At 44.7% G+C, this 13,285-nt stretch overlaps 1 protein-coding gene across 6 annotated transcripts in view; it reads left to right on the top strand.

Moving 5' to 3' along the window:
- ZNF236 (zinc finger protein 236) overlaps positions 1 to 13,285 on the top strand; it is a 2,444,547-nt gene that overhangs the window by 1,650,946 nt on the left and 780,316 nt on the right. For all 6 annotated transcript variants that reach the window (XM_069620724.1, XM_069620725.1, XM_069620723.1 and 3 more), the window contains one exon: positions 5,503 to 5,785. In XM_069620724.1, coding sequence (XP_069476825.1) covers positions 5,503 to 5,785 — 283 coding nt within the window. The remainder of the gene's footprint in view (positions 1 to 5,502; positions 5,786 to 13,285) is intronic.

Here is a 13,285-nt window from a genome sequence, read left to right as displayed (position 1 = left end):
CACAACAACGAGGTTGGATCTTTGGTCTGGTTTTTGAACCATGATTTTTGCAAATTTGACAACCAAGAAAAACAGATTTCCAAACAGCTCTGTGTTTCTTTTGCAATCAGCATTGCTTTTTCAAGTAGTTTCAGGCTGCTCTGTGGATAGCCCAATGGTTGGTTTTGGCAGTGGTCTCCTGTGTTACCACTAACATAGGCAAAAGTGGATTGGCAGCCTATTTTTCAGGTTTTTCCTGCGCACTTCTGTGTGATTTTAGCATGCATAATGCTTTCCAGCATCCATTCTGATGTTCCTGATGCAAACCGCGCACAGGAAGGTTGCAGGGCCTGGACTAGTGGGTTAAAACATCCCACAGAATATTGTTGTTTTCTGGCTTTGACAATGGTGGTTACAATATTTCTTTTCACTCTGCCTCTCAAAAAAATTGTTGTGCCCAAGTTGCCTTAATTCATTAGTTCGGTATTCAAAATGTTCTTTCTGAGCCAGTGCTCAGTTTTGGAGTGCCCTGGGTTATCTAATCAAAGGCTAACTCGCTGATCTTTATGCACGCCTCTGTGGGACCTGTTGCTCCGGTTTCTTACGTCAGAGGAACACAGGCATCTAACCGCTCCGGTAACATTTCCGTTGCTCGCGCCTTCTGTAGTTGGAGCTGCCTCTGCTCTGCTCGCAGCCCGGTGAACACCACACACGGGAACAGCATGCAGGACCACAGGACAGCTAGTTTCCGTACTGCTTCCCGCTACATACACTCTGCATCCCACAGGGTTCCCGACCTCTGCCACAACTTTGACACAGCGTCCCTCTTCCAAAACAGCGGCGGCTCTGTCTCTTCCTATTTCCTCATGCTTCTCCTGCTTCCACTGATTCTCTTTCTTAATGGCCTGCACCTGAAGGGCCTTTAAATGTTTAAAGGTCCCAATTAGGTGTGGGTCATTACAACTACTAGACTGCACACTAAAGTTATGTAACTCTAAGCTCCTCTTACTCGTCTCAGTGCTCAAAGCATTATGTGCTAGGCAAAGTTTGTATGCAGTACCCTCTGCGACTACTACACACAACTAGGACTACAGGTGTAAGCTAAAACAACCTTTGGTATAAGTCTGTACCACACAGTTTTTGGTAGCGAGCTGAGCAGCCAGTCTTATCTCAAGAGGGAATGTGAGCTTGTAAGGGAGTTACACAGAGGTTTACAATGACAAGTATTCAGATAGACACTTATACTCAGTTTCTTGGTAAAACAATCATACATTTATTACACAATCAAATAGAAAGCATTCACTAAAGGAGACAACCAATATCGCACAAAAATTATATTAAAACTTGAAGTCAGAGCAAAATAGCATTGAAGTAGGAGCAAAAAGGCATAAGTTGATAAAACTAATTTTACAGTTACTTTAAAACAGTGCAAATAGTTTGAGTTCACCAGAGGAGTTGATTCAATGCAATAGGTAGGCAAAAGTCAATGGGCTAGTGTCTTGTATAAGTAAAAATGGTTCTGGTATTTAAAACAAAAAGTCTTTGCCACGGTTCTTAGAAGTAGTTCACGGAAGAAAGGTTTGTATTTCGGGTCAGAAGCTGACTAGGCCTGCAAGTTTCCAAAGTTCCACAAACTTTCGAGGTGATAGGTAAGTTCTCTTGGTCGAGTTTTCACTGTACCTTATATTGAAGAAAAAGATGCAACTGCAGATCTCGCTGTTCCTGACACTCAGTCGTGGAGACAAGAGGGAGGATGTCAGGGGGCTCCTGCGCTGCATGGGGACGGATCACAAAGCTGGCAAATTGGCAAATCTTCGATTCTGGTTGCTGTTCTTCAAGCACACAAGCCGGTGTCCTTCTCCCTGGTTAATACTAACCAGCTCTGGGAATGGTGTCCAGGTGGCCTATGAGTTGATTGGTCCCACCATCTCAAAGGAAGAAGTGGTCCTTGAAGGGGCTTCTCTGTCGAGGTGAACTTGGCGATTCGGACCTGCAGCAGGGCTCCACCGGGCAAACCAATGGTCCAGTTATTTCAGCAGCCATCCTCTATCAGCTCGTATTCGATTCTTTCATTCCAGTGGTCGACTCTGCCTTCCAGTCCAAGGGACTCGCCTTTTAAAGTTTTCTCCCATTCATTCTAGCCTAGCTGCCACTCACCCAGCAGGGTGGCTTTCCTTGCCGGACAGTCAGCCAGCCAATCACGCAAGAGTGCATTTGGGTCTCCTAGGAGACTAAGCACAGGGAGTTTCGGACACCTCTCTTACTTCCTGCCAACCCCAGACACTCAGGCGCCACAGGCGGTCTTCAGTCCTGATGCCTGCCAAAGGTGTAGAAACAAAGAGGCCAAACCTAGTTTGGCGTGCAGAGACAAACTCTAGAAGGACCTTACCAAAAAGAAATGGTGAAAAATGAAGACGGGGACCTGTTTAAACAAAGGGGGCTCACACGCCATCTTGAAAAACATGGTTCCTGTGATTTTTAGCTATCGGTGTTTGCGGTCAGGAAATATCATGGTAGTTCATTATAAAACCACTGCCACCAAACCATTTCGATAGGAAAGGGTAGCATTTGACTGCTACATTAGTTTCTAGACATATGGGATACTAGGTAACCTCTCCAGCACTCTGGTAGGATAGTGTGTGCTGGGTCTAGGAATTTAAAGACTAGTAAAGTCAATTTAACTTTACCTTCTCTGGGAAACAGTAGTTTATCCCAGAGAAGGTATTTAAACCTTGGGATAGCCTAGAAAGGCTTCCCAGTCTCACTGCACTGAGGGTGCTGTGTACCACACATGAAAAAGATGTTTCCCATGGAGTTGTCTTAAACTCCATAACCAAAGAAAATAAACACAGAAAACAAACAGAATTGACAAGTTTACAGTCCCAAAGTTTAGCAAAAGAGCTGGAGGGCTCTAAGGTGGGAGGAATTGGCACATTTTGAGAATTCTCTCTAACAACTTGGAGTCCATAATGTTCATATACTTTTTAGGGTTATTCAGTGTACTTTAGTTTAGTGGTTTTTGAGATATATTTTTAGGGGAAGTTCTCAAAGGAATTAATGGTTGTTTCTTACTTTCACAATTGAAACATGTTGTAGAACTATGACCATCAGAAGTAGTAACAATTCCCTGATATTTACATATTTAATTTCCGTGTTTACCATAGGGTTTTTCACTCTTTGTGCCTTGGAGCAATCTGGGAGAGGAAGCCAGACTATGATAACAAGCCATCAGATATTGAGGCATTAGGGAACCTTGATCCTCCGAAGAGGTTAAATGCCACTTTTCTCTTGACAGAGACCTGAGATTCCTTGGATGGACTTCACCTCTCATGTGATCCACGCAGATAATACTACCCCCAGGGTCAGGATCAGGTAGCGGCTGCCTTCCCCGGACCACATTGGAGGAGACTTTAGACTGAGATTCTATGAGGATTCTACTGGATTCATCACACTTCTTTCTGCGCTGAGGGCTTGGGTAGTTTTCCCTATTCCCAGGGTAGTGGTATCTAAAGTTGCTTTCTCAGGGACTTCAATGATTCTCATTCTTACATCAATGCAAGTTAAGTTAATCAGTTGTGAACTGTATAACTGCATAACAATTCCTTTTGGCCTCAGTCTTCCTGTTCGCTCCCCCCCCCCCCAACCTCTGTAACCATCAACAATGTAGGGCAACATCTCTGATTCTCTCTTGTTCCCAGGGCACCCCGGTGTTCCTTCAGGTAACCAGTTAGATTGATGCTTCGTTCTCGGGATACTATCAGTCTTGGTTTGTAAGCCGCCTGACCAACCACGTATCCTTCGTGGTCACGCCACCACCTCGTTTTGGACTCCAACCCTCCCTGCTGCTTGCATCTGGGATACGCTGTCTCTCCCGTCTACCCGTTCAGTTATGCACAAGTTTGACTGTCACAGGCTCCACGACTCACTTATGCTTCGCCTCCAAGTGCTACACAGGAATGAGGCCTCCCTTGCCTGCGTATGCGTTCCTCATTCTACATTGTTCGGCATTTACTCGCTTTTCAACATACTCATCTCAGTTGATTGGAGACTTGTATTTAAAAGGATATGTTTGCTTTCTTCTTGATAATGGTATAGATTGGCTTTTTCTATACTCTAGTCTTGGGACTTGTCCGTCCTTGGTATTTTAGAGAGTCCCATGTATGCCATCATTTCTAATGGTTTCTAGAGTTCATCACAGGAATGGGGAGTCCTTGTCCCCCAAGGGGGTGTCTCTCCCAGTGAAGTCCCACTTGCCTCGACTCCTAGGGGAGGGTGTTGCGGAGCGGGCTCACCTGCCTAGCCTCACAGAGGGTCGGGGGCTCCACCTTGGGGAGAATGGACAAATTCCCTTGATTCGTCACATGACACACAGGCATGTAGAGAACAGGGCTATGTGTGCATTCAGCTTCATAATTTTGCCTTTCCACTTGAAGTATTACCATCTTAAAAAACTAAGATGGAGCATTTGTTACAAGGGGGCTGATGAGCTTACAGAAGTTCCTGTAGCGAGAACTGATTTATTTTAAGTGATTTACGTGTATTATTGTGACTTTGTTTTACAACATTAATTTATATTAAATGGTAAATATTACCATCAGAATAGTTTGTGATGCTTTTATCTTCAAGGCGATCTAAATAATACCAGTTTTTAACACTAAAGATTGGCAACTAATCACCATTTATTATTTTTCGATGGTAGCATAGCATTCCTTCAATGCCATACATACCACATTTTAGGAGTCTTGTATACAGTCTTGGTTTTTCGCTTCATTCGTGGTGTGTAGTCCTGGATTTATAATGCAAGACGCATAACTGCAAGTCCCCAAGTACAGAGACCAAAAAATGACTGAACGAGCATCTCCTGAATGACAGAGGGCAACTTAGGATGTTGGCAATACTGCTGCCTGATGGATCCCTAGAATAAGACAAAATCAAGAAGTAGGTTGCTAACGTTAGTCAAACTACTAAGGCAAAGCAGCCATGAAAAATTGCTGATCTGGTCATGTTGATGTATTCACTAGCAGGCATGGGCAACTGCACGGATGCATACTGGCTTTACAAAATTCCCAAATATATAAATAGGTCATTCAATAAACCTTAATCCACAAGCTGAGATTCAGCTGTACAGGGAAGAGAAATGTCACGGCAGACTTCATTTATGACATTCAGAGCCACTGGTGCAAATGATTCGCCTGCTTACAAATTTGACTTTTTATGTGCGGACGCAGGGCGATTTTCATCATTGGGTTTGAAACAACATTCACAAAGTCTGATCTCAGATAGGCCGGGTGACACCTGGCAGTAGAGATGAAGCTTTTTAAAAACAGGCTTTTTTAATTCCACAAAGTTCCCATTAGAGCATTCTCTTTCTTGGATGATTATAAAACCTTCTAGCCATGCACATTGTTTGCATTTTCAGTCACTATGTGAAAGCTCCACAAATTTATTTTTTAATTGCTTTTATCTTGCATGATGCATATTTTTCATTAATAGTTGAGTAATTTTTAAAACTCTTTTTCACAGTGGCTAGTATGGATGAAGATGACGAAAACTCAGACAGATCATTGTCTAAAAAATCTCGGACTGAGGTAATCACTTTCACTGTGGAGGAAATTGAGCAACTTGCAAAGGTTAAACTACAAGAAGGTGATATTGTGTCTGGTAAGCTTCTGGTTGAGTCTGCTGCCGAGAAGGACCGGATAAGTGAGATCAAGGACAAGCAGGCAGAAATTGAAACCGAACCCAAATATCCAAACAGTTGCTCCTTCTGTGGAAAAAGCTTTAAAAAGCCAAGTGATTTGGTCAGGTATGTTGGAACCTTCCAATTTATCCTTCCACAGTATCCAATTCATTTGCAGTGTATAAGAATTAATGCTCTCATTGCATGTGTGTTGTTTTTTTCTTAATAATTTCACAAAAACCCAAGACTTTTTTCTTTTATGACAAAGGAAGGGTTCCAGTTTTAGTGCGCCGACACAAAAAATGCTACACACTGCTACAAATGCAGATTTATTATGATTAGAAACAGCCTGAAACGTGTTTCGAGCAGTCCTTGCTCTTCATCTGAGGCTGATGGGTTTGGAACAACAAATTAAAGCAATAGAATTGAAAAATTCAAACAATTGTATATAATTGTTGGAAAAATGGATGAACAAATAATGAGGGGGGAAAAAGGGGGAGTGGGGAGGGGTTGGTGTGACGACACAACCAAGTTTTCAATCAAAAAACAAAATTATTATGTAAAAGCAAATCCAAACTGGGGCAGGACGACAAAAAACAGCCAATTTCATGAGAAATATCCATAACATAATATCGCATTGCAAATCATCGGTGCACATTGGTCAAAACATTATAATAAATCAAAAAGTGTTCAAAATAGAGAAAAACAAATACTGTCAATTTTGAAGGGCATTTGTTTTGTATCATTGATAATATCAATAGTTGAATCCCAAGTGGAATGAAGGGAATTCACACGAAAGAGAGAGGACAAGGGATAAGAAACAAAGCAACACAGTTAGGAAAATACCGAACCCGATACCACAAAATAATGTGGTATGTGGTGGCCATGTTCATTATTAATTTAAACAAATAAAATGTACCTTAAAGTTGTTTGACAGATGCCTTAGCTTGCAAAAAGTATTTCTGTTGGGGCGCAATAAAAGTATTGGCATGTTAGTATTCTGTCTGTATTTACATGAGAGATTGTGCGCCACTAGCGCATATCATTTGATGTGCGTAACAAATAAAAAAACGCTTGTATGCAAAAGTGGACATACCTCATTAAATCAAACGCATCGTTGTTGCGGGATAATCTTGCATTAAGAGTTGGGCTGAACAATGTTCGTTTTGAAAAACATCAATTTGGGGTATCCCAGAAGGATTGTGATGTTTTGACCAATGTGCACTGATGATTTGCAATGTGATATTATGTTATGGATATCTCTCATGAAATTGGCTGTTTTTTGTCGTCCTGCCCCAATTTGGATTTGCTTTTACATAATAATTTTGTTTTTTGATTGAAAACTTGGTTGTCGTCACACCAACCCCTCCCCACTTCCCCTTCCCCCCCATTATTTGTTCATCCATTTTTCCAACAATGATATACAATTGTTTGTATTTTTCAATTCCATTGCTTTAATTTATTGTTCCAAACCCATCAGCCTCAGATGAAGAGCAAGGACTGCTCGAAAACACGTGTCAGGCTGTTTCTAACCATAATAAATCTGCATTTGTAGCAGTGTGTAGCATTTTTTGTGTCGGCGCACTAAAACTGGAACCCTTCCTTTGTCTTGATCTTACGGTGGTATACCTGGGCAAGGTATCCACAAATTCCAGTTCACTGCAGCCCTCCGCCCACCTATTGCACGGTGCAAGCGCTTTGTTCTACCTTGGTTTGTCTTGCCCAGACTTTTCTCCTTTTTTCTTTTATGGTTTGCTGTTTGGGGAAGTAGGAAAAGAATATATTCAGCAGGGTGTTGTGTACTATTTTATAGAAGTATTTGCAGATTATGCTATAATCCTGTTTGTAGGTGCTTATTTTGTATTGTCTCCCCTACCCATGCATCTTTCATTTTAAGTTGCATTGGCAGTGTAATATTATTTCTGAGGCTTGTGGAATCTGCTTAGATCACATGCTATGCGTAGGCCGACATTTAGTGCTAACTGCGGAGTACTACAGATTTTGTTTTCAAAACTCGAAAAGGGTGTCGAAAGGGCGTGCCATTAATACTATCCCTAGTGTGAAGTCTATTGGACCTATAGTCCTTCACGTGCCGATGTCCCTCAGATTGTTTTCCTCCATCGTATTCAGATGCATATTAGCGAGTTCCTTCTTGGCTGACACTATTATTTTCAAAAAGTAGAATTCTAGAATTTCTCTCTGTCCTTTCGATATCCGTTTGCCCGGAAGATCTTCAGCGACAACATTAAGGACGAGTTTTCAATCGTCGACGACAGCAACCCAGTCTCGACGATCTTTTGTCTATGGCCTTTAAAGGCCCACCAAAGTAGGGAGAGCGGGGGGAGGTTCATATTCTAGTCTTGTTAAGAGAATTTATGCTCCCCTTTCCTCCCAACTATTTCACCAGGCTGCCACCTCTATACATCATGGACAACACACCTTTTAAATGTTGCCCTTCCTGCAATAGGAAGTTCCCCTGGAAAGACTCCCCAGACTCCCCAGGGATCACACAGAGGGACAGTCTTGCAAACTGTTCAGGTCTAAAACCCTAAAGGACCGCAAGACCAAACGCTGGGCTCTCCATGCAGGCTGAGGCTGCCATGGACGTTGAGGGATCCTCCAGCGACAGCAGCATCGACATCTTAAGTGACAATGATGGCGATCAGGATCCATCAGATTCCTGCGTGCGAGCCCCTGACCCCACCAGGCAGGCCGGCGGTTCTGCTATGGGGACGACACCCGGTGGCTCAAGCACTACCATGTCTCATCACACTAAGCACACCTCCCATGGCCGAAGGTCCACCACGCTGCCGACTGATATGCCACACACGGCGTCGAGGTGGAGGTCCGAGCTTTCCCTGTCTTCTGGGCCATCATGGCCTTCACTGTCGTGCTCACCACTCAACAGGACCCCGAAACAGACAGTAAAATCTGTTTCCGACAAGTGCTCAGGCGCCGTAGAACGGGCGTCCAAAGGCCTATTGACTGCCTCCACGAAAAGCACAAAGAGCTCGAAAAAAAATGAGCGAGTTAATCAAAAAACATGTTCCCGGCACACTCACTGTTAAAGGCCGAACGTCGAAAAACCATCAGTCTTTGACGTCCCAGAATATAGAGGTTCAAGGTAACAACACTAGGGCTTACTCTACCCCCGAGGGAACTCTTTCAGGGGCTATGCACCATAAGAAAACCCCTGTCCTGGAGCCCTCACCTACACCTACATCTGCTACTCCTGCTCCCTCTATAGTACCAAGCTCCTCACAGTGGACCACCGAGCAATTTGATAACGTTATGAGGAGGATGTCCTCTCTTATTAATTTCTTTGATGACCACCCCAAGGTCCTCTAAAATCTTCATGGAACCCCACAGAGCGGAGCAGCAGCCGCTCAGAGCGTGGCAGCAGTCATTCAACCCGCTGCCAGCAGAGCCCGCCTAGACACCATGCAGGCTACTATCTCGCATCAGGACCTAGGGCAAGATATTTATTACCATACGCAAGGCCCACAAGACCCTGGCACATACATAGACAGACAAAGGGGACACAGTGGACTTGGACCAATATTATGACGATGCCGATGAGGACGTACACGTCATCCAGTCCCCAGATCACTCTGACCCACCGGTGGCTGACTCCCCAGTAGACAACCAGTTACAATATAATGACCTGCCCTTAAAGGCAGCACAGCATTTCAAAATAGACACACAAGAAGCCCAAGTCGACAGAAACTTTGTGGAGGACATCCTTTGGGATAAAAAACCAGCAAGCCAATTTATCCCCCTGTTACAGTCTGTACAGACGCTCAGCCAACCCTCTTTGCTTACACCCAATTTAACACGGGCAGTCAACCTGTACATCGAGATGTTCAGACCAGCCCCCTCGGACCGCTTATACATCAGAGGGCAGTTAAAGCCTGACTCTATAGTGGTTACTACTACAAGAAAGATGGTAGGACCCCCTCTAGCCTCTGCAAAAGCCCCCCTGACAAGAAGAGTAAGAAAATGTACACCCTGGCCAGGAAGGTAGCTTCCTTGGCAACCTACCAAAAAAAGGATTGCTAATAACACTATGTTATTAGCCAGTTAGAATAGTCACAAGTGGGATGAAATCGCTCAACGGACTCAGTCCCAGAGCCCCTCAAAGCACAGCTCTCACCATCGCAGAGGGGGAAACAAGTAGCCAACTGCATCCTCAAAAACAGCTTGGACAATTCGGACAATGCAGGGAGAATCATGGCAGAAGGCACACTGATTAAATGCCACGCATGGCTACGCCAATCAGGCTTCAAACTGGAAACCCAAGCAACCCTCCTAAACATGGCCATTGATCCCAACGCTTTGTTTGGCAAAGCGGTGGAGGATGCTCACAAGAGCGTGAAAGAGGAATATGACACCCTCAAATCCCTAGGGCAGCTTATCAACAAACCCTTTGGGCAAAGAGGAAGCTCTAACTCTCGCCATTTCAGAGGACAAAACTCCCAAACGGGCCACAAATTTCAATCAACATTGGCCAAGGTTTGTCCTGGGGTTTGTCACAGGGACAGTCCTTACAACAGGATTTTCAAAGAGGCCAAAGAAGGTCTCGATGTAGGGGCAGATCCTCCCCCCCTCAAGAGGGAGCTCAACCCCCCTAAGCAATGATCACCCGTTACAGGTTCCCTCCCATGCCACTCCAGAAGGAGGACGTTTTTCGCACTTTACCCACGCATGGGAGGGGATCAATTCGGACAAGTGGGTACTTTCCACCATGGCGGCGGGGTACTGCATAGAACTGAGCCAACCTTCAACCACCCGCCAAGACAAAGGTAGTCTTCAAAGGAAGAACAGCCTATCCTGTTGGAAGAGGTGAAGGCGCTGCTTCTAAAGGATGCCATAGAAATCGTCCCGACAAACCAGGTAAACGAGAATATTTATTCAATGTACTTCCTTATGCCAAAAAAAGAATTAACCATTGCGCCCTGTCCTAGACCTGCACCTTGCAAACCACATGTGAAGCCACAAACATTTTGCATGTCAGTGCTACTGGATGTAATCCCACTGCTAAATCAGGGGGACTACTTGGCAACCTGGGATATGTAAGATGCATACTTTCATATTTCAATGTTCCCAGTGCACAGAAGGTTCTTGCGTTACAAAATAGAGAACAGGCACTATCAATTTCAGGTGCTACCCTTCCCCATAGCCTCCACACCAAGGGTATTCACCAAGGTACTAGCGGTAGTGGCAACGCATCTACGCAGGGAATCAATCCCAGTGTACCCTTATCTGGACGGCTGGCTGGTAACAGGGGCATCCCTCCAAATTTGCAAGCAGAACACTCAGACAACAATCTCCTGTTCCAATTGGGATTCTCAATCAACTAGAAAACATCAAGTCTCGTTCCAAGCAAGACCAAACAGTTCCTAGAGGCTGTCATAAAAACAGAAGAAGGTCTAGTCTTTCCGTCAAATGTAAGAGTACAAAACATACTGCTGCAAACGCTTCAGTATCTGGTTGGTCGCCAAATAACCGTACGCAAAGCAATGCGCTTGCGCGGGATTATGGCATCATGCATTTACCGTACCTGGTTCCGCACATTCGGCTGCGCATGTGTCCAATGCAAGAGTGGTAAGCTAAACGGTGGTCTCAGGCAAGCGGTCATTGTGACGATCTAGTGACGGTTTTTCTAACTCTAGTTGAAGTGCCACGCTGGTGGACAAAGGAAAACCTGTTAAAAGGATAACCCTTTCATAACCTGACGGTGCAAGTAGTTGTCACAACTAACGCATCAATCACCGGGTGGGTGACAAGTTGGTACTACGAACACACCCTAGGTTTTTACCGAAGTTCATATCAAAGTTCCATGTCAACAAGTCCATCGAACTACCAGCTTTCTTTCAAAGTCCTTCAAGCTCAGCTGAGAAAAAACTCCATACACTATATGTAAGGAGCGCAGTCCTTTACCATGTAAACAAGACAAGACTGCTACGGAAAACAGACCAATTGGTCTCCATAGCGCCTGGCAAGGAAGGTTATTGCGTCTCAAAAAACACCATCTCCAAATGGATAGTGAAGTGCATACAGCTCTGTTGCTCTTTATCAAATGAAACTCCGCCATTCACACCAATAGCTCACTCTACAAGGGGTACAGAAGCTACCCTGGCCTTTATCGCTAGCATCCCTCTAGACACCATTTGCAAAGCAGCTACGTGGAACTCCATTCATATCTTTAATGAGCACTACTGCATTGACACACATTTTAAACAGATTCACGGGTGGGACAAACGGTGCTAAAACATCAATTTACTGCTGTACTTTCTCGTATCCCACTGCCTTCTCCAGACACTGTTCGCTAATTTATGCATAGCATGTGATCTAAGCAGATTCCACAATCCTCAGAAGGGATACATTACTCACCGTAATCGTATTTCTGATGCTTGTATCTGCTTAGATTGACATGAGCCCACCCTTCCTCCCCTGTGGAGTAGACGGTGCATAGATGTTTTCCCTGGGTTGATCTGCAATCATCGGCATTACACACTTGTACTCACATTACACTTCATGCTACCTCATGTCAGACAAAAAACAATCTGAGGGACCTCGGCAAGTGAATGACCCTGGGTACAGTGGACGTCACACTAGGAATAGTATTACTGGCACGCCCTGTCGACGTCCCCTTACGAGTTTCGAAAACAAAAACTGTAATAATCTGCAGCTACCGCTTGATGTCAGCCTATGCATAGCATGTGAATCTAAGCCGATAAAAGCATCAGAAATACGATTACAATGAGTAATGTATCCCTTCTGAGGCTTGTGGATCAGCTTAAAATCACATGCTTTGCATAGGCCGACATCTAGTGGAGAATTGCACATGAAGAAGTTTGAAAAGGGATGTCAACAGGGCATATCTGTTATACTATCCGTAGTGTGACGGCCCCTCTACCCATGATCCCTCACGCATCGAGGTACCTTAACTTATTCTTCTGTCATTGTGTATAGTTCTCACAGAATACCGTAACAAAAGCTACTTTGGAGTTAATTCCATTTAATTTAAACTTCTGGTTTCTGATTGACACACCTTCTCAATGGCTGAGTTTCGGAACCATCTCGACGCCTGATTTCCGGACACCGAGACAGACGTTCATTCTGAAAACGGGCTTCGGCCTACACCTGCCTTCGAACAATCAGTAGGGAGAGCGGGGGGACTGATCCTTTCTGTCTAGAGAATGCCTGTCCCCCATTGCCAGCCCCACTGCCTTTGTCTTGCTGCCTCTTTGTCCACATTTCATCATGGAACGTACTCCGTATACATTTTGCCCTAAGTGTAATCGGAAGTTCCTGTGGGAAAACAGTGTGTGTAACCACTGCCTTCCCTGTGATCACAGTCCTGCTGCGCATCTTGCAATTCCTTTAGGCCGAAAACGCTCAAGGAGCACCGAACAATGCAGTGGATGGCACACGCCGTGATGGCAGAGTCGGAAACCGCTGCAGGAATCTTCGAACCAGATCACGAAGGCTGACGCAGCCGAGACTCCGGTTCGGAGCTCAAAGACATAACTGAGGAACTCGCTGGTTCCCATGCGCCTGTCCCAAGCCTCGAAAGGCATTAGCGCGCTGCGATGAGGAAGGCCTCTGGCGACGACGGCACGC

This window comes from Ambystoma mexicanum, chromosome 5q (assembly GCF_040938575.1).
Source record: "Ambystoma mexicanum isolate Mex_15411 chromosome 5q, UKY_AmexF1_1, whole genome shotgun sequence".
NCBI classification, from domain to species: Eukaryota; Metazoa; Chordata; class Amphibia; order Caudata; family Ambystomatidae; genus Ambystoma; species Ambystoma mexicanum.
The sequence above is the reverse complement of the archived record's forward strand: the minus strand, read 5'-3'. Positions and strand labels throughout refer to the sequence as shown.